The sequence below is a fragment of the Odontesthes bonariensis genome, chromosome 15 (assembly GCF_027942865.1).
Source record: "Odontesthes bonariensis isolate fOdoBon6 chromosome 15, fOdoBon6.hap1, whole genome shotgun sequence".
Taxonomy (NCBI): Eukaryota; Metazoa; Chordata; class Actinopteri; order Atheriniformes; family Atherinopsidae; genus Odontesthes; species Odontesthes bonariensis.
In genome coordinates this window covers 37518536-37537358 of record NC_134520.1, presented here as the reverse complement: position 1 = coordinate 37537358, position 18823 = coordinate 37518536, and the positions used below count along the sequence as shown (strand labels likewise).

At 51.4% G+C, this 18823-nt stretch overlaps 1 protein-coding gene across 4 annotated transcripts in view; it reads right to left on the bottom strand.

Moving 5' to 3' along the window:
- patj (PATJ crumbs cell polarity complex component) overlaps positions 1 to 18823 on the bottom strand; it is a 251504-nt gene that overhangs the window by 188615 nt on the left and 44066 nt on the right. For all 4 annotated transcript variants that reach the window (XM_075486127.1, XM_075486126.1, XM_075486129.1 and 1 more), the window contains 6 exons: positions 17467 to 17528; positions 17335 to 17391; positions 17105 to 17239; positions 15536 to 15700; positions 15376 to 15450; positions 13321 to 13632 (listed from right to left, as the gene is read on the bottom strand). In XM_075486127.1, coding sequence (XP_075342242.1) covers positions 13321 to 13632; positions 15376 to 15450; positions 15536 to 15700; positions 17105 to 17239; positions 17335 to 17391; positions 17467 to 17528 — 806 coding nt within the window. The remainder of the gene's footprint in view (positions 1 to 13320; positions 13633 to 15375; positions 15451 to 15535; positions 15701 to 17104; positions 17240 to 17334; positions 17392 to 17466; positions 17529 to 18823) is intronic.

Below are 18823 nucleotides of genomic sequence, written 5' to 3'. Positions count from 1 at the left end.
TGGTAACTGGTTAGTAGCAGGTTGATAACTGGTTAGCAACGGGTGAGTAACTGGTTAGTAACTGGTTAATAACGGGTTGGTAACTGGTTAGTAGCGTGTTGGTAGCATGTTGGTAACTGGTTAGTAACTGGTTAATAACGGGTTGGTAACTGGTTAGTAGCGTGTTGGTAGCATGTTGGTAACTGGTTAGTAACTGGTTAATAACGGGTTGGTAACTGGTTAGTAGCGTGTTGGTAGCATGTTGGTAACTGGTTAGTAACGGGTGAGTAACTGGTTAGTCTCTGGTTAGTAACTGGTTAGTAATGGGTTAGTAACGGGTAAGTAAGGGGTTGGTGACGGGTGAGTAACTGGTTAGTAACTGGTTGGTAACTGGTTAGTAACGGGTGAGTAACTGGTTAGTAACGGGTGAGTAACTGGTTAGTAACGGGTTGGTAACGGGTTAGTAAACTTGTTAATCGCCCATTAGCGCAGGTTTTATTAATGTAAACGTCTGTTGAACGCATCACATTCACACAGTTACAGCAAACACCAGGAAGCATGGAGTAATAAAATAAAGATAAACTAGCAGCTAACATCACCGCTACAGGTGTGAAGCTCACGGAGCTAACCTGCGCTACTTCCTGTTTTACTTTCAACATAAAAGCACGTATTTCGAAGAAAATTAAAAAAAAAACTCCTGCATTTACAGCCAAGTTGAATTGTCTTCTCAGCGTAGTAGTTCCAGTCTAAAATATCACTTAAAGGCAAAACACACAACTGATAGCAGCAAGTCATTCAAGGAAACAGACAGTGGAGCGAGGCTTCTACATAAAAACTATAAAAACCGTCCTGCCCGATCCAACCCGTCCTGCCCAGGTCCAACCCGTCCTGCCCAGGTCCAACCCGTCCTGCCCGATCCAACCCGTCCTGCCCGATCCAACCCGTCCTGCCCAGGTCCAACCCGTCCTGCCCGATCCAACCCGTCCTGCCCAGGTCCAACCCGTCCTGCCCGATCCAACCCGTCCTGCCCGATCCAACCCGTCCTGCCCAGGTCCAACCCGTCCTGCCCGATCCAACCCGTCCTGCCCAATCAACCCGTCCTGCCCAGGTCCAACCCGTCCTGTCCGGATCCAACCCGTCCTGCCCGATCCAACCGTCCTGCCCAGGTCCAACCCGTCCTGCCCAATCCAACCCGTCCTGCCCAGGTCCAACCCGTCCTGTCCGGATCCAACCCGTCCTGCCCGGATCCAACCCGTCCTGTCCGGATCCAACCCGTCCTGTCCGGATCCAACCCGTCCTGTCCGATCCAACCCGTCCTGCCCGAGTCCAACCCGTCCTGCCCGATCCAACCCGTCCTTCCCAGGTCCAACCCGTCCTGCCCGATCCAACCCGTCCTGCCCAGGTCCAACCCGTCCTGCCCGATCCAACCCGTCCTGCCCAGGTCCAACCCGTCCTGCCCGATCCAACCCGTCCTGCCCAGGTCCAACCCGTCCTGCCCGATCCAACCCGTCCTGCCCAGGTCCAACCCGTCCTGTCCGATCCAACCCGTCCTGCCCAGGTCCAACCCGTCCTGCCCGATCCAACCCGTCCTGCCCAGGTCCAACCCGTCCTGCCCAATCCAACCCGTCCTGTCCGGATCCAACCCGTCCTGTCCGGATCCAACCCGTCCTGTCCGGATCCAACCCGTCCTGCCCGGATCCAACCCGTCCTGCCCGGATCCAACCCGTCCTGCCCGAGTCCAACCCGTCCTGCCCGATCCAACCCGTCCTGCCCGGATCCAACCCGTCCTGCCCAGGTCCAACCCGTCCTGTCCGATCCAACCCGTCCTGCCCGGATCCAACCCGTCCTGCCCAGGTCCAACCCGTCCTGCCCGGATCCAACCCGTCCTGCCCGAGTCCAACCCGTCCTGCCCGATCCAACCCGTCCTGCCCAGGTCCAACCCGTCCTGTCCGATCCACCCGTCCTGCCCGGATCCAACCCGTCCTGCCCAGGTCCAACCCGTCCTGCCCGGATCCAACCCGTCCTGCCCGAGTCCAACCCGTCCTGCCCGATCCAACCCGTCCTGCCCAGGTCCAACCCGTCCTGCCCGATCCAACCCGTCCTGCCCAGGTCCAACCCGTCCTGCCCGATCCAACCCGTCCTGCCCAGGTCCAACCCGTCCTGTCCGGATCCAACCCGTCCTGCCCGGATCCAACCCGTCCTGCCCAGGTCCAACCCGTCCTGTCCAGGTCCAACCCGTCCTGCCCGAGTCCAACCCGTCCTGCCCGATCCAACCCGTCCTTCCCAGGTCCAACCCGTCCTGTCCGATCCAACCCGTCCTTCCCAGGTCCAACCCGTCCTGCCCAGGTCCAACCCGTCCTGTCCGGATCCCACCCGTCCTGTCCGGATCCAACCCGTCCTGCCCGGATCCAACCCGTCCTGCCCGAGTCCAACCCGTCCTGCCCGATCCAACCCGTCCTGCCCAGGTCCAACCCGTCCTGTCCGATCCAACCCGTCCTGCCCGGATCCAACCCGTCCTGCCCGAGTCCAACCCGTCCTGCCCGAGTCCAACCCGTCCTGCCCGATCCAACCCGTCCTTCCCAGGTCCAACCCGTCCTGTCCGATCCAACCCGTCCTGCCCAGGTCCAACCCGTCCTGCCCGATCCAACCCGTCCTTCCCGGGTCCAACCCGTTCTGCCCGATCCAACCCGTCCTTCCCGGGTCCAACCCGTCCTGCCCGATCCAACCCGTCCTTCCCGGGTCCAACCCGTTCTGCCCGATCCAACCCGTCCTGCCCGATCCAACCCGTCCTGTCCGGATCCAACCCGTCCTGTCTGGATCCAACCCGTCCTGCCCGATCCAACCCGTCCTGCCCGATCCAACCCGTCCTGCCCGATCCAACCCGTCCTGTCCGGATCCAACCCGTCCTGTCCGGATCCAACCCGTCCTGCCCGATCCAACCCGTCCTGCCCGGATCCAACCCGTCCTGTCCGGGTCCAACCCGTTCTGCCCGATCCAACCCGTCCTTCCCAGGTCCAACCCGTCCTTCCCAGGTCCAACCCGTCCTGCCCGGGTCCAACCCGTCCTCCCCGGATCCAACCCGTCCTGCCCGATCCAACCCGTCCTGCCCGGGTCCAACCCGTCCTGTCCGGATCCAACCCGTCCTGTCCGATCCAACCCGTCCTGCCCGGGTCCAACCCGTCCTCCCCGGATCCCCGGACCCCCGCCCCCCCTCAGAGACTCACACCGACTCTAAAAGTCTCTCGTGGTGAGAGCTGAGGCTCACTCTGAATTCCCCGGTGCTGAACCGAGGGCATCGCCTGCGCAGCAGCACCGGCTGCCGTGCCAAGTTTCAGGCTGCCAGAACAAACGCGAGGCGGTATTTTTAGACGGAGCTGCATGGCTACAGGTGGTGAGGAGTCAGAACTCGGGTCCTCCACTCCTACAAGATCCTCCGGAAAAAGAAAGGCCTCGGCAGGCAGAGCGGAGGAATCTCAAACTGGAGGAGAGAAGAAAGAAATCAAAAAGGACTTTGCCAAAAGTAGTGAAACGTTTCCACCGCTCGTCTTCACTCACTGAGGACGGTTTTATTTTTTGTTTATTTTTTGTTTTCGGAGGTCGAAGTTTGTCTACAAAAAGTTCAACTTCAGACTTCTGAGATGTTACAGCGAGATGAACAAAAGAATTTCTGTTAGTTCCACAGAGCAGAAACCTTAAAGCAGCAGCTTTATGTTCAGCTGTGCTGCTCCAGCGTGCACGTGTGTGCACGTGTGTGTGTTAAGCCTGCAGCAAAGACTCATTCTGAGCACTTTGGAAGATACATACTTCCAGGATGGAACCAAGATGGAACCAAGATGGAACCAAGATCATCAATCATCTTCAGCCACAGATGAATATAAATAGTTTAAAGAAACTCATTATTTGACCCAACAAAGGCAAGAATAAGGAGAACAACACCGGACCCAGAACAGAGCTTTGGACAAAGGTTCAGACGATGATTTCAAATTCCAGAAACGATTTGAGAACAACGAGAACCTCCGATGTGCAGCAGCGACCGGCGTAGACTTTGGTCGAGGCAGAACCGGAACCGAACCCGAACCCGGATCCTGGAGGATCAGTGGCACTCCTCATTAATCAGTCTGACAGATTCTATATCCGGAATGTTATGAAATCTGCAGAAAAAGACGTCTTTAAGGTGTGAAACAGGTAGAAACATGAGGTGTGAGTCAGAGCCCAGACAGACGGGTCGGATCAGCTCTTCTCTTATTGCCTCCGGCCATCTTTCACTCAGCTCTGACAGCCGGTTCAGTACCAGGAAACACTTTGGCAGCAGCTCTGCTGCCCTTGGCTGACAGATGCAGATACGTGAGGGATTCACTTCATTCAGGAAGACTGATGCAGGTCGGTTTGAGTCACAGGAGTCAGAATCTGAGATTATTACCGCCTGAAAACTGGAGTTTTCACTGTTGGAGCTCATTGAAAACTTCTCTGATTAGTTCACGGGCGTCAACTGGGTATGGCAGCTGCCACACCTCGGCTCCAGGGGAAAATGTAAATGTTTGTTTTAATTTTTTTCTTTAAAAAAAAAAAATAATTTATGGAATTACTCTCTCAATTTGTATTGATTATTCTATTATTTAATACATATAAATGAACTACAAATGACATTCTGAACAACACAATTAATTGATCTAAGTATCATCTTCCCTTTTGAAATGTGGTATCTCCATGCCCCCCCCTCCCACGAGATGACGGAGCATGGAGGTCAAAGCTGATGTTATTAGCGGGATTTGTTGTTTGCTAATTAATGTAAAATATGAAAAGGAAACAGAAAACTTTAGATTTATTTATCACCAAACAAAGGGGTCCAATGTTGCCCCAGCGGCGAGGAAGGAGGACCAGGTAGTGAAGGCGGGATTCAGGCTGTTAACGAGGCTGTACACTTCAGCACCTCCGCCGCTAACGCTAATGCTAATGCTAACAGGGAGAAGGAGACGAATCCATTGTTATGTTAGCGGCTATGTGAGTGAGACTGCATTTGCACACAGATAAGCTACGTAGCATACTTTTGTGGTGATTATTGTATATTTATTGATTTATTGATACTGTAGTCATGTGACTGTAGTGACCTTGCCGTACCTTAGCTTTGGCTCAATTGACGCCGCTGGATTAGTTCATCAGATCTTTTATTGAACAGAAACGAGTCTTGCCCACCCTCGTAGTGCATCAACATACAAATACAAAAGGAGCGCACCTCAGCCCCCTTACGCTGCACGAAAAGCCATTGGTCAAACTGAGCGGACATTCACCCAATCACAGACTGTTGTCTGCGACCCGGCCGCTGGCCCGGGAAATTTGATATTACGTCAGAGACAAACTATATTGTGAGTCGGCCTTTTTGAATTTTCAATGACCAAATAAAGTTTTCACAAATCATAAAATGTGTTTTAAAGACTCTTTAGAATAATTATATCCAGATTTGAGCAGTCTAACTATTGTAGTTTCCATACAGGACCTAGTTTAGGGCAATCAGAATAAAAAAAAAAATTAAAAAAGAAGTAAAATTACCCTGTTCTGCATTTTCACAAATCAGAAAAAGGTTTCCAAAAATCCCAAACAAGGTTTTAATGAATCTACAGCCTCTTGAGAATAATTATATCCAGATTTGAGCAGTCTAATTATTGTAGTTTTCGATACAGGACCTAGTTTAGGGCGATCAAAATGCAAAAAATGCAGTGAAATGGCCCTTTATGCCCGTCCATATAATTCGCGAATCGGATGCCAACTTCAGCGTCGTGTCTCTGGGCTTGATGTGGCGCTCATGTGCTCAGAGCCTTCAGTTATCAGGCCCCTCTCTGTGGAACCAGCTGCCAGTTTGGGAGGCAGAGCCTTCAGTTATCAGGCCCCTCTCTGTGGAACCAGCTGCCAGTTTGGGAAGCAGAGCCTTCAGTTATCAGGCCCCTCTCTGTGGGACCAGCTGCTAGTTTGGGAGGCAGAGCCTTCAGTTATCAGGCCCCTCTCTGTGGGACCAGCTGCTAGTTTGGGAGGCAGAGCCTTCAGTTATCAGGCCCCTCTCTGTGGAACCAGCTGCCAGTTTGGGAGGCAGAGCCTTCAGTTATCAGGCCCCTCTCTGTGGAACCAGCTGCCAGTTTGGGAGGCAGAGCCTTCAGTTATCAGGCCCCTCTCTGTGGAACCAGCTGCCAGTTTGGGAGGCAGAGCCTTCAGTTATCAGGCCCCTCTCTACCTTTAAGACCAGGCTTAAAACTTTCCTTTCTGATAAACCTTATAGTTAGGGATAGCTCAGGTGACCCTGAAACATCCAATAGTTCTGCTGCTATAGGCCCCAGCCTGCTGGGGGAGCTCCCATGATGCACCTCTCCATGTCCATGTGACATCATTGTTGTCATTAACTTGTTTCTCTCTCTCAGCAGGTGTCTCTGGCCTGGTGTTACGCTGCTTGTTGTCCCCTCTTTCCTGTCCTCTCAGCCCCCAGTTGGTCCAGGCAGATGGTTCCTGGTTCTGGTTCTGATGGAGGTTTGTTCCTGGTTCTGGTTCTGATGGAGGTTTCTTCCTGTTAAACTTTTTTTTTTCTCTCCACAGTCGCCTCGTGCAGCTCAGGACGGAGTGATTTGGCGGTTTATAAATAAAAATAAATAGTTTTAAATCTACAAACTCAGCAACACACACACCAGTGGAGGCGGAGTCAAGGTGCTCACCTGCCATCAGGTGCAGGTTCTGGCCCGAGGACACTTCAGCAGGGGGCACAGATCGATTTCTCATTTCTTATCATGTGGTTCACATTTTGTAGAGAAGAAGATGTTCGAGCGGGCGGACACCCCCCCACAGGCAGCTCCCTCTGTGGGAGGAGGAGGAGGAGGTCTTGGAGGTGAAGCTGTGCCTTAAGATACAGTGTGTGGGGGGGGCTGCAGACACTACATAACCCCCCCCGGAGATCAGAAACAGGGATGCTCTGAATCCGACTCTTTCATGTTACACACTGTGAACATGATGGGTTCAGACGGGCTGATTAGCAGAACCCGGCCAGATACCGGGTCAGCTGACTCTTTATTAACAGCTGAGTCAGCCACCCACCCCGAGGCGTTCAGCGCCCAGACAGGATGGGTGATCCCCCCCCACAGTCCCTGTGGAGTCCTCCCCCACAGGCAGGCAGACAGGAGGCTGCACACTGGTGGAGCCGGGTGGAGGTAACACCTTCAGGTAGGGATGGGAATTCATAAGATTTTTACGATTCCAATTCCATTTTCGATTCTGCTTAACGATTCGGTTCTTTGTCGGTTCCCTTATCGATTCTCATTTGGAGAAAAAGGACAACAAACCGGTCGATTAGCATCAACTTTGTTTAGTTTAGAAGTAACACGAGTCATGACCTCACAAACCCAACAACGGTGAGGTCCACATCGGTCTATCCTGGCCTGGGTAATTTAACTCTTCCTGCTCTGGTGAAAGGAGAAGCTGGAGGTAGAGGTGAACTGGGGGTAGTACCACCAGCCTCTGGCTCTGAGCCAGTCAGGCTCTGTCTCTCATGATTTCATCTAAATGTAATGCCTGAGAAGGCATTCATTTATTAACCTTAACCGTTACTAACAGCAGCTTTTACAATCAGGCAAATGCTGCTAACATGATAGGCAGTGTTTGTTAGTTAGTTACCTGCAGTGTTAGCCGAGGACATGCTAACGCTGCTAACGTTGCTGGGTTCAGATTCACCAACGTTAATCATTCACTAATAGTTATTGCATGTTGGTAGTATTTCCTCCCTTTGGTGAAATATTCACTTTGCAAGTTGCCCTGTTGTCGTCTTTTTTAGGGATGTGGAACCAAACTTTCGAGCGTTTGTACCGCTTGGGCGCCATGTTTACTGTTGGCTGCTGGCTGCGCTGGACGTCATTCGCGCCCACTGGAATCGATAAGGGAATCGTTTGCAAAATCGCCAAACGATTCCAAGGAATTGAAACACAGGGAACCGGTTCTCAATAAGAACCGGTTCTCGATTCCCATCCCTACTTTCAGGTCTTACAGCCAGAGAAAGATGTGGGGAAAACCCAGCCTGGACAGTCCACCGCGGATCTGCAGCCAGAAGCAGCAGAAGAAGAAGAAAAACATCTGCTGATAACGGCCCAAACTTCCAACCCGGCAGGTCAGAACTCCTCTGATCCGGGAAGCTGCAGATGATCCAAACACCTTTGGTCCACCTTCACCGAACCATCCAGCAGGAGTCAGAGATGGAGGCTTCGTCTGTTGACACAACCTGTGCTGATGACCTCCTGACCCAGTATAAACCTTCCAGACCCCTCAGCTCATCTGGATCCGGTCTTCTATCAGTTCCCAGAGTCAGAACCAGACATGGAGGAGCTGCATTCAGCTTCTATGCTCCACATGTCTGGAACAAACTCCCAGAAGGCCTCAGATCAGCTGGAACACTCAGTGTGTTTAAGTCCAGGTTGAAGACACACCCATTTTCAGCTGCATTTGAATAAAGCTCAAAACTTAATCACATTTAAACTACTGATTTTATCTGATTTTATCTATTGTTCTTATTTCTTTCTTTTTTGTTTAAAATTTAAATTAAGCTTTTTATTTCTACTGTTTTAATGTCTCTGTAAAGCACTTTGAATCGCCTTGTTGTTGAATTGTGCTGTACAGATAAAACTGCCTTGCCTTGCCTTGATGTTAGTCGACTCAACTCTAGTTACCCACAGAACACATTTAAACCAAAGTGCTGCACAGCTGGATAAAGTAATGAAGTGAGAGCAACAATGATGTGAATAAATAATAACAGAACCCAGCAGACAGCAGTGTTGTTCAAGGCAACATCAGACTTGACTTAAACATTTCTTTCCTATTTATTTAAAAAGAAACATATAAATGTACTGAATTACTTATTTATTTAATAATTGTGCATGAGTAAATCAATTTGAACCATAAAAATATAACAAGTGTAACTGGTTCAGCAGTTAGGGATTCAAAATCTAATGTAAAATAAAATATAAAATGATAAAGGCGCTTCCCAAAGGACTCTGCATGCCAACGTGCTTCCCAAAGGACTCCGCATTCCAACGCACTTCCCAAAGGACTACGCATACCGACGTGCTTCCCAAAGGACTCCGCATGCAAACATGCTTCCCAAAGGACTCCGCATGCAAACATGCTTCCCAAAGGACTCTGCATGCAAACATGCTTCCCAAAGGACTCTGCATGCAAACATGCTTCCCAAAGGAATCCGCATGCCAACGTGCTTCCCAGAGGACTCCGCATGCCAACGTGCTTCCCAAAGGACTCCGCATGCCAACATGCTTCCCAAAGGACTGCGCTTCCCAAAAGACTCCGCTTGCCAACATGCTTCCCAAAGGACTCCGCATGCCAACATGCTTCCCAAAGGACTGCGCTTCCCAAAAGACTCCGCATGCCAACATGCTTCCCAAAGGACTGCGCTTCCCAAAAGACTCCGCTTGCCAACATGCTTCCCAAAGGACTCCGCATGCCAACATGCTTCCCAAAGGACTCCGCATGCCAACATGCTTCCCAAAGGACTCTGCCTGCCAACGCGCTTCCCAAAGGACTCCGCATGCCAACGTGCTTCCCAAAGGACTCCGCATGCCAACGTGCTTCCCAAAGGACTCCGCATGCCAACGCGCTTCCCAAAGGACTTCCCAAAGGACTCTGCATGCCAACGCGCTTCCCAAAGGACTCCGCATGCAAACGTGCATCCCAAAGGACTCTGCATGCAAACATGCTTCCCAAAGGACTCTGCATGCAAACATGCTTCCCAAAGGACTCCGCATGCAAACATGCTTCCCAAAGGACTCCGCATGCCAACGCGCTTCCCAAAGGACTCCGCATGCCAACGCGCTTCCCAAAGGACTCCGCATGCCAACGTGCTTCCCAAAGGACTCCGCATTCCAACGCACTTCCCAAAGGACTACGCATGCCGACGTGCTTCCCAAAGGACTCCGCATTCCAACGCACTTCCCAAAGGACTCCGCATGCAAACATGCTTCCCAAAGGAATCCGCATGCAAACATGCTTCCCAAAGGACTCTGCATGCAAACATGCTTCCCAAAGGAATCCGCATGCAAACGTGCTTCCCAAAGGACTCCGCATGCCAACGTGCTTCCCAAAGGACTCCGCATGCCAACGTGCTTCCCAAAGGACTCCGCATGCCAACGTGCTTCCCAAAGGACTCCGCATGCCAACGTGCTTCCCAAAGGACTCCGCATGCCAACGCGCTTCCCAAAGGACTCCGCATGCCAACGTGCTTCCCAAAGGACTCTGCCTGCCAACGCGCTTCCCAAAGGACTCCGCATGCCAACGCGCTTCCCAAAGGACTCTGCATGCCAACGCGCTTCCCAAAGGACTCCGCATGCCAACGCGCTTCCCAAAGGACTTCCCAAAGGACTCTGCATGCCAAGGCGCTTCCCAAAGGACTCCGCATGCAAACGTGCATCCCAAAGGACTCTGCATGCAAACATGCTTCCCAAAGGACTCCGCATGCAAACATGCTTCCCAAAGGACTCCGCATGCCAACGCGCTTCCCAAAGGACTCCGCATGCCAACGCGCTTCCCAAAGGACTCCGCATGCCAACGCGCTTCCCAAAGGACTCCGCATGCCAACGCGCTTCCCAAAGGACTCCGCATGCCAACGCGCTTCCCAAAGGACTCTGCATGCCAACGCACATCCCAAAGGACTCCGCATGCCAACGCACTTCCCAAAGGACTCCGCATGCAACGCACTTCCCAAAGGACTCTGCATGCTAACGCGCTTCCCAAAGGACTCTGCATGCCAACGTGCTTCCCAAAGGACTCCGCATGCCAACGTGCTTCCCAAAGGACTCCGCATGCCAACGCGCTTCCCAAAGGACTCCGCATGCCAACGCGCTTCCCAAAAGACTCCGCATGCCAACGCGCTTCCCAAAGGACTCCGCATGCCAACGCACTTCCCAAAGGACTCCGCATGCCAACGCGCTTCCCAAAGGACTCCGCATGCCAACGCGCTTCCCAAAGGACTCCGCATGCCAACGTGCTTCCCAAAGGACTCCGCATGCCAACGTGCTTCCCAAAGGACTTCCCAAAGGACTCTGCATGCCAACGCGCTTCCCAAAGGACTACGCATGCCAACGTGCTTCCCAAAGGACTCTGCATGCCAACATGCTTCCCAAAGGACTCTGCATGCCAACATGCTTCCCAAAGGACTTCCCAAAGGACTCTGCATGCCAACATGCTTCCCAAAGGACTACGCATGCCAACATGCTTCCCAAAGGACTTCCCAAAGGATTCTGCATGCCAACGCGCTTCCCAAAGGACTCCGCATGCCAACATGCTTCCCAAAGGACTTCCCAAAGGATTCTGCATGCCAACATGCTTCTCAAAGGACTCTGCATGCCAACGCGCTTCCCAAAGGACTCCGCATGCCAACATGCTTCCCAAAGGACTTCCCAAAGGACTCTGCATGCCAACACGCTTCCCAAAGGACTACGCATGCCAACGTGCTTCCCAAAGGACTCTGCATGCCAACATGCTTCCCAAAGGACTCCGCATGCCAACGCCCTTCCCAAAGGACTCCGCATGGCAACGCGCATCCCAAAGGACTCCGCATGCCAACGCGCTTCATGCCAACACGCTGCATGCCAACACGCTGGATGCCAACGCCATTCATGCCACCACGCTGCATGCCAACACGCTTCATGCCAACGCGCTGCATGCCAACGCGCTTCATGCCAACACGCTTCATGCCAACGCGCTGCATGCCAACGCGCTTCATGCCAAAGCGCTTCATGCCAACGCGCTTCATGCCAACACGCTTCATGCCAACACGCTTCATGCCAACACGCTGCATGCCAACACGCTGCATGCCAACACGCTGCATGCCAAAGCGCTTCATGCCAACGCGCTTCATGCCAACGCGCTTCATGCCAACACGCTGCATGTAAACACGCTTCATGTCAACACACTTCATGCCAAAGCGCTGCATGCCAACCTGCTTCATGCCAACACGCTGCATGTCAACACGCTTCATGCCAAAGCGCTGCATGCCAACACGCTTCATGCCAACACGCTGCATGCCAACACGCTGCATGCCAAAGCGCTTCATGCCAAAGCGCTTCATGCCAACACGCTTCATGCCAACACGCTTCATGCCAACACGCTGCATGCCAACACGCTGCATGCCAAAGCGCTGCATGCCAACACGCTTCATGCCAAAGCGCTTCATGCCAACGCGCTTCATGCCAACGCGCTTCATGCCAACGCGCTTCATGCCAACACGCTGCATGTAAACACGCTTCATGTCAACACACTTCATGCCAAAGCGCTTCATGCCAACGCGCTTCATGCCAACCTGCTTCATGCCAACACGCTGCATGTCAACACGCTTCATGCCAAAGCGCTGCATGCCAACACGCTTCATGCCAACACGCTGCATGCCAACACGCTGCATGCCAAAGCGCTTCATGCCAAAGCGCTTCATGCCAACACGCTTCATGCCAACACGCTTCATGCCAACACGCTGCATGCCAACACGCTGCATGCCAAAGCGCTGCATGCCAACACGCTTCATGCCAACACGCTGCATGCCAACACGCTGCATGTCAACACACTTCATGCCAACACACTGCATGTCAACACGCTTCATGCCAAAGCGCTGCATGCCAACACGCTTCATGCCAACACGCTGCATGCCAACACGCTGCATGTCAACACACTTCATGCCAACACGCTGCATGCCAACCTGCTTCATGCCAACACGCTGCATGTCAAGACGCTTCATGCCAAAGCGCTTCATGCAAACCTGCTTCATGCCAACACGCTGCATGCCAACCTGCTTCATGCTAACACGCTGCATGTCAACACGCTTCATGCCAACACGCTGCATGTCAACACGCTTCATGCCAAAGCGCTTCATGCAAACCTGCTTCATGCCAACGTGCTTCATGCCAAAGCGCTTCATGCCAACGCGCTGCATGCCAAAGCGCTTCATGCCAACACGCTGCATGCCAACACGCTGCATGCCAACACGCTGCATGCCAACACGCTGCATGCCAACACGCTTCATGCCAACGCGCTGCATGCCAAAGCGCTTCATGCCAACGCGCTGCATGCCAAAGCGCTTCATGCCAACACGCTGCATGCCAAAGCGCTGCATGCCAACACGCTGCATGCCAACACGCTGCATGCCAACACGCTTCATGCCAACACGCTTCCCAAAGGACTCTGCATACCAACACGTTTCATGCCAACGTGCTTCTCTGCTGAACAACCAAACAAAGAAACAGAACGATCGTTTTGGATTTTATGGGCTGAATCATCAGAACCATCAGAACCATGAATCAGGATCAGTGCTGCTGTCACCTGGTAGTCGAGGATGCTGAAGCCGAGGCCTTTGTCTCTCTCCTTCTGCAGCTTCACCACCTGAACATCTGGACACCACAGGGCCAGCTCTCCTCCTTCATCCTCCTCCTCCTCCTCCTCCTCCTTCTCCTCCTCCTGGCTGTAGCTAGGCTCCTCCTCCTCCTTCTGGCTGTAGTGAGGCTCCTCCTCCTTCTGGCTGTAGCTAGGCTCCTCCTCTTCCTTCTGGCTGTAGTGAGGCTCCTCCTCCTCCTCCTCCTGGCTGTAGCGAGGCTCCTCCTCCTTCAACACCTCCTCTACAGGTGACACCTGCTCCTGAAACAAAGAAATGTTAAAATCCATTCAGTGAAAAGCAGGATTTATAACATGAAGCTGTTATAACAGGGCAGCCATCTTGGCTCTGCCCTCATAAGCAGTCTTAGAACAGAGCAGGCTAACAAGGCGTTGCCCCGGTAACAGGAGCAGGTGCGGCTCGTCTGTGTCTCTGACATGTACGCTCACTATGGCTTCTTAAAATCGCACTATAATTTTGACTGCACTCCACTGTCTCGAACAAACGGTCGCTGTTCGAAAAGTGAAAGTCGTATCCGAATAATTCTTGAACCGTCAGCGCCCCAAGAGATGACAGAAGCCAGCGGTGTCATTTTCATATGGCTACTATGTTTGGCTCGTTTTTATGGCAGTTTTAAAATCATTTTTCCCCTGAATTTTATGATTTTAGGCGTTTATAACTGGCGGAATGTCAGCTGGAGGGCCGACTCTCTACGCTCAGAGGCGATTTGTGAGAAATCTGTGAGGCAGAGCTCAATGAGTGTGACTTTGTGTGAAAGGACAAAAATGCCTACGTTTTGAAGTAAAATTTGTCCAGATCGGGCAGATATTTCGGACATGAGAAACATTTGTTTGAGGAATTGTTGCAGTATCAATTTTTGAGTGAGAAACAGAGTGGGAGAGACACCTCAGCTGAGATGTAGTCTTCCTAAAACGTAAACTGCCGTTGTGTCAAAGCTGTATAATGTATCAACAAACCCTTTGGTTTAGTTAAAGCCGAGTCTCCTGTCACATATAAACTTTGAATGAGGTCTGTGCTATGCTGTATGGCTAATAATATTTTTTTTCCCTCAAAAAACTTTCTTATCCAAAATTTGGACCCCCTACCTCCCTTTTCATAACTTTCCTTCCCACATACCCTAAAGGTCTTCAACAGGGGGTCCGTGGAGGTACTGCAGGGGGGTCGCGAAATCTTTGTTTGATTAGACAATGTTTAACTTTTTTTTTTTTTTTTTTTTCAAACAGTTTTTTCTCACAAATTGTGTGCAAACCTGTGCCATCCACAGATGGTTTGAGGATTCATTGTCCCATCTACAGGCATGTTTAAAGGTAAAATCTGTGGATTATTTGAATAGCTCAGTGTTTTATGCAAGATATTTGTTTATAAATGGCAGTGGCACGGCCACCCTGTACCTTGCACATGTTTAAAATAAAAACATGAATATATTAACCTATGTATTATTTGAATAGCTTAGTATACCGTTAAATATAAAACACAATTGTATGCCATATAAATAGTAGGGGGGTCCCTGCTCTAACTCTCCATCAGTTTGGCGGTCCCTGGCCTGAAAAACGTTGAAGACCCCTGCCCTAAACCTAAGGGTCACAGGACCATAGCCCTAACCTTAAGTCCCCCACTCCAGGCCACGTTTTGAAAAATTCATTTTCATAATTTTAATAATTTTTTCCAAAAATTATGATTTAATAACTGGTTACAGCCCTCACTTTACAATCTTTCATTCTCCCCCCTCCCCTACAGCACATAACATACACTTATATGGACCCTGTGTCTAACGCACCGACTTTTCAACACATCTAAAAACCCCACGAAGTTTCCCACTGTCTCCTGAGTCACTTCAAAAGACCTAATACACACATGACCAGCCAGATCCTGAGTCGAACCCCCTGGTCTCTATACCAAACTCCACGGCAGCTATCGAGCGGTGGAGGGAGATCACTCAGTAAATACTCCAACCCTACCCTGAACTGTGTGTTTGTTAGAGTCACCTGTCTTTGGACCGGGCCGCCGGCGTCTCTCAGGTGCGTCTGACTGCAGATCATTGACGACAGCTTCAGCTCGATCTGAAACATTTGAACACACACCTAGGAGTCAGTGTGTGTGGTTGTACCTGCGAACACCTGGTGTCACAGCGAACAGGACTCTCACCTCCTCCACACTGCCCTCTGTTGCTCGGGTCGGTCCTGGTTCTGGTTCTGGCTCCAGGTCGGAGGCTGGGTGTCGGCAGCAGACCAGAGTGAATGGGGGAGGAACCTCTTTGAGGAAGGAGACGGCCTCCCGCCGGGACTTCCCGTACAGCTGAACGTTGTTCACCTCCAAAGAGAAAACAAACACATAAATGTTCTGATCACAGCAAAATGACCCGACCCAGAGTCCCAGAGTCCTGATCCAGAGTCCCAGAGTCCCGACCCAGAGTCCTGATCCAGAGTCCTGACCTAGAGTCCCAACCCAGAGTCCCAGAGTCCCAGAGTCCCGACCCAGAGTCCTGATCCAGAGTCCCGACCCAGAGTCCCAGAGTCCTGATCCGGAGTTCCGACCTAGAGTCCCGACCCAGAGTCCCAGAGTCCTGATCCGGAGTTCCGACCTAGAGTCCCGACCCAGAGTCCCAGAGTCCTGATCCAGAGTCCCGACCCAGAGTCCCAGAGTCCTGATCAGGAGTTGATCTTAAGACCAGGAAAAATGTTCTGCTCAAAAATCTCATATTTAGGCCTCAAAATGCAGCAACATCCCGTTTTCCTCTGTCCGTGTCGGCATCTAAAGAGTTTTAATCTTAACTTGTCACCATCAGCTCCTCCTTCTCTGCAGAAACAGCTGATTCAACCTGTGGAACCCGGTTTGTTCTCATGTTGCCAGTTGCCTCTTTGGCTGTGTTCGAAAGCGCATACTGCATACTACATACTGCATACTACATACTGCATACTACATACTGATCGATCAGACAGTATGCAGAGCGTTTACCCACAATGCATTTAGCTCCTGCCCGAACCAAAATCAGCCGGCCTGAAGCTGATTTCTCTTAAGCTCTAAACTCTGTAAACTTTAGCAACATTTGAAACATTTTCAGGAGAGAAAGTAGTCGTTTAGATCCCCAATGTGTTGAAAACCTGACAAAATACCGGCTGTTTACTATTTTGTTTCCACGAATTCGGCGCTACTAAAGCTAGCCGCAGTGAGCAACGCACTTCCGGTTATTTTCACAAAATAAAATACCCGTTGCCTTTTATCATAGGGAAAGCCATTACCATACAATTGGTGCTTTTGTTCTGAAAACAGGAAGTGAACCTACCCTCGTCGTAGCTAGCTTGAAACTGCCGTTTTGACAGGAAATGACGATCGGCGACGTCACGTTACGTTGCATCTTGGGTAGTTTGAGTATGAGTAGTAACCTCATGATGCATACCCAACATTTAGGAGAATCTAGTATGCATCCGGGAACTTCTCGCTTACTCAAACTGGCATACTAACTCAAAAAGTTAGTAGGAGTAGTAGGAGAAATATGCGGTTTCGAGCCCTAGTCTCGGTTCCATCTTCAGTCAGAAAATATTTCCGTTTGTTGTGTGAGACCTGAGGTGGGTGTTGGATCGGGTCGGGACTCAGACTGGGTTCTACTGACGCCTTCTGCAGCTGGATGAAGAACATCCAACAGTCTGAATGGTTCCTCAAACCCTCGCCCATTAACCCGGACACACATCTGTCAGCACTTTGAAGCGTTTTTACCTCCAGCAGCTCGTCCTCCGGTCTCAGGACTCCGTGCCGGTCCACGGGGCCCCCGGGGGCCACAGAGGAGATGTAGTGGTGCCCGTCGAAGGAGTCCAACTCCACGCCGAGGCGTACGGTGTGGATGGGCAGCAGCTGGAGGGAACAAACGGGACGTCAGGGAGGACACTAACAGAACCAAACAGTTCTCAGAACCTAGGGATTAACCCGGTTCTGATTGTGTTCTGCACCTTGGATGATTTCTGCAGCTCCGCGTCATCGTCTATGACAGGATCCAACTGCACCACCTAACAGAACACACACACATGAGGCCCGGTGCACCACTGCTGTCCCACTCTGTGAATCAGTGTGTTTGGACTCACCAGAACTTTATACTGCGGTCCCAGAGCCTGCTCCCATTTGGCCCTCAGGTCCGCCTCCGGGGCTGCAACACAGAAGGTTACAGACATGAACATCCTGCAGGACTGGACCTGGGGAACTGACCCGGGTTCAGTTCTGAAGGCGCAGGATTACAAACCTTTAAACACTAAACCAGGAGTCCCTTAGATCCCTCAGGTTTGAGGCTGAGCGAGTCCATACCGGGCTTTAACCCGGGCTTTAAACTGGGCTTTAACCCGGGCTTTAAACCGGGCTTTAAACCGGGCTTTAAACCGGGCTTTAACCCAGGCTTTAAATCGGGCTTTAAACCGGGCTTTAACCCGGGCTTTAACCCGGGCTTTAAATCGGGCTTTAAACCGGGCTTTAAACCGGGCTTTAAACTGGGCTTTAAACCGGGCTTTAATCCGGGCTTTAACCCGGGCTTTAATCCGGGCTTTAAACCGGGCTTTAAACCGGGCTTTAAACCGGGCTTTAACCCAGGCTTTAAATCGGGCTTTAAACCGGGCTTTAACCCGGGCTTTAACCCGGGCTTTAAACCGGGCTTTAATCCGGGCTTTAACCCGGGCTTTAATCCGGGCTTTAAACCGGGCTTTAAACCGGGATTTAATCCGGACTTTAACCTGGACTTTAATCCGGGCTTTAAATCGGGCTTTAAACCGGGCTTTAACCCGGGCTTTAAACCGGGCTTTAAACTGGGCTTTAAACTGGGCTTTAACCCGGGCTTTAAACCGGGCTTTAAACCGGGCTTTAAACCGGGCTTTAACCCAGGCTTTAACCCAGGCTTTAAACCGGGCTTTAACCCAGGCTTTAAATCGGGCTTTAAACCGGGCTTTAAACCGGGCTTTAACCCGGGCTTTAAATCGGGCTTTAAACCGGGCTTTAAACCGGGCTTTAAACTGGGCTTTAAACCGGGCTTTAATCCGGGCTTTAACCCGGGCTTTAATCCGGGCTTTAAACCGGGCTTTAAACCGGGCTTTAAACCGGGATTTAATCCGGACTTTAACCTGGACTTTAATCCGGGCTTTAAATCGGGCTTTAAACCGGGCTTTAACCCGGGCTTTAAACCGGGCTTTAAACCGGGCTTTAATCCGGGCTTTAACCCGGGCTTTAATCCGGGCTTTAAACCGGGCTTTAAACCGGGATTTAATCCGGACTTTAACCTGGGCTTTAATCCGGGCTTTAAACCGGGCTTTAACCCGGTTTTTATTCTTCTTAAAATAAAGTTTAGCAGAAACGGACCGGATCATCAAACTGGAACCGGCATCAACATCCTCACCCGGTCCCTGATCCTGCCTGAATCAGACCCGGTCCCTGATCCTGCCTGAATCAGACCCGGTCCCT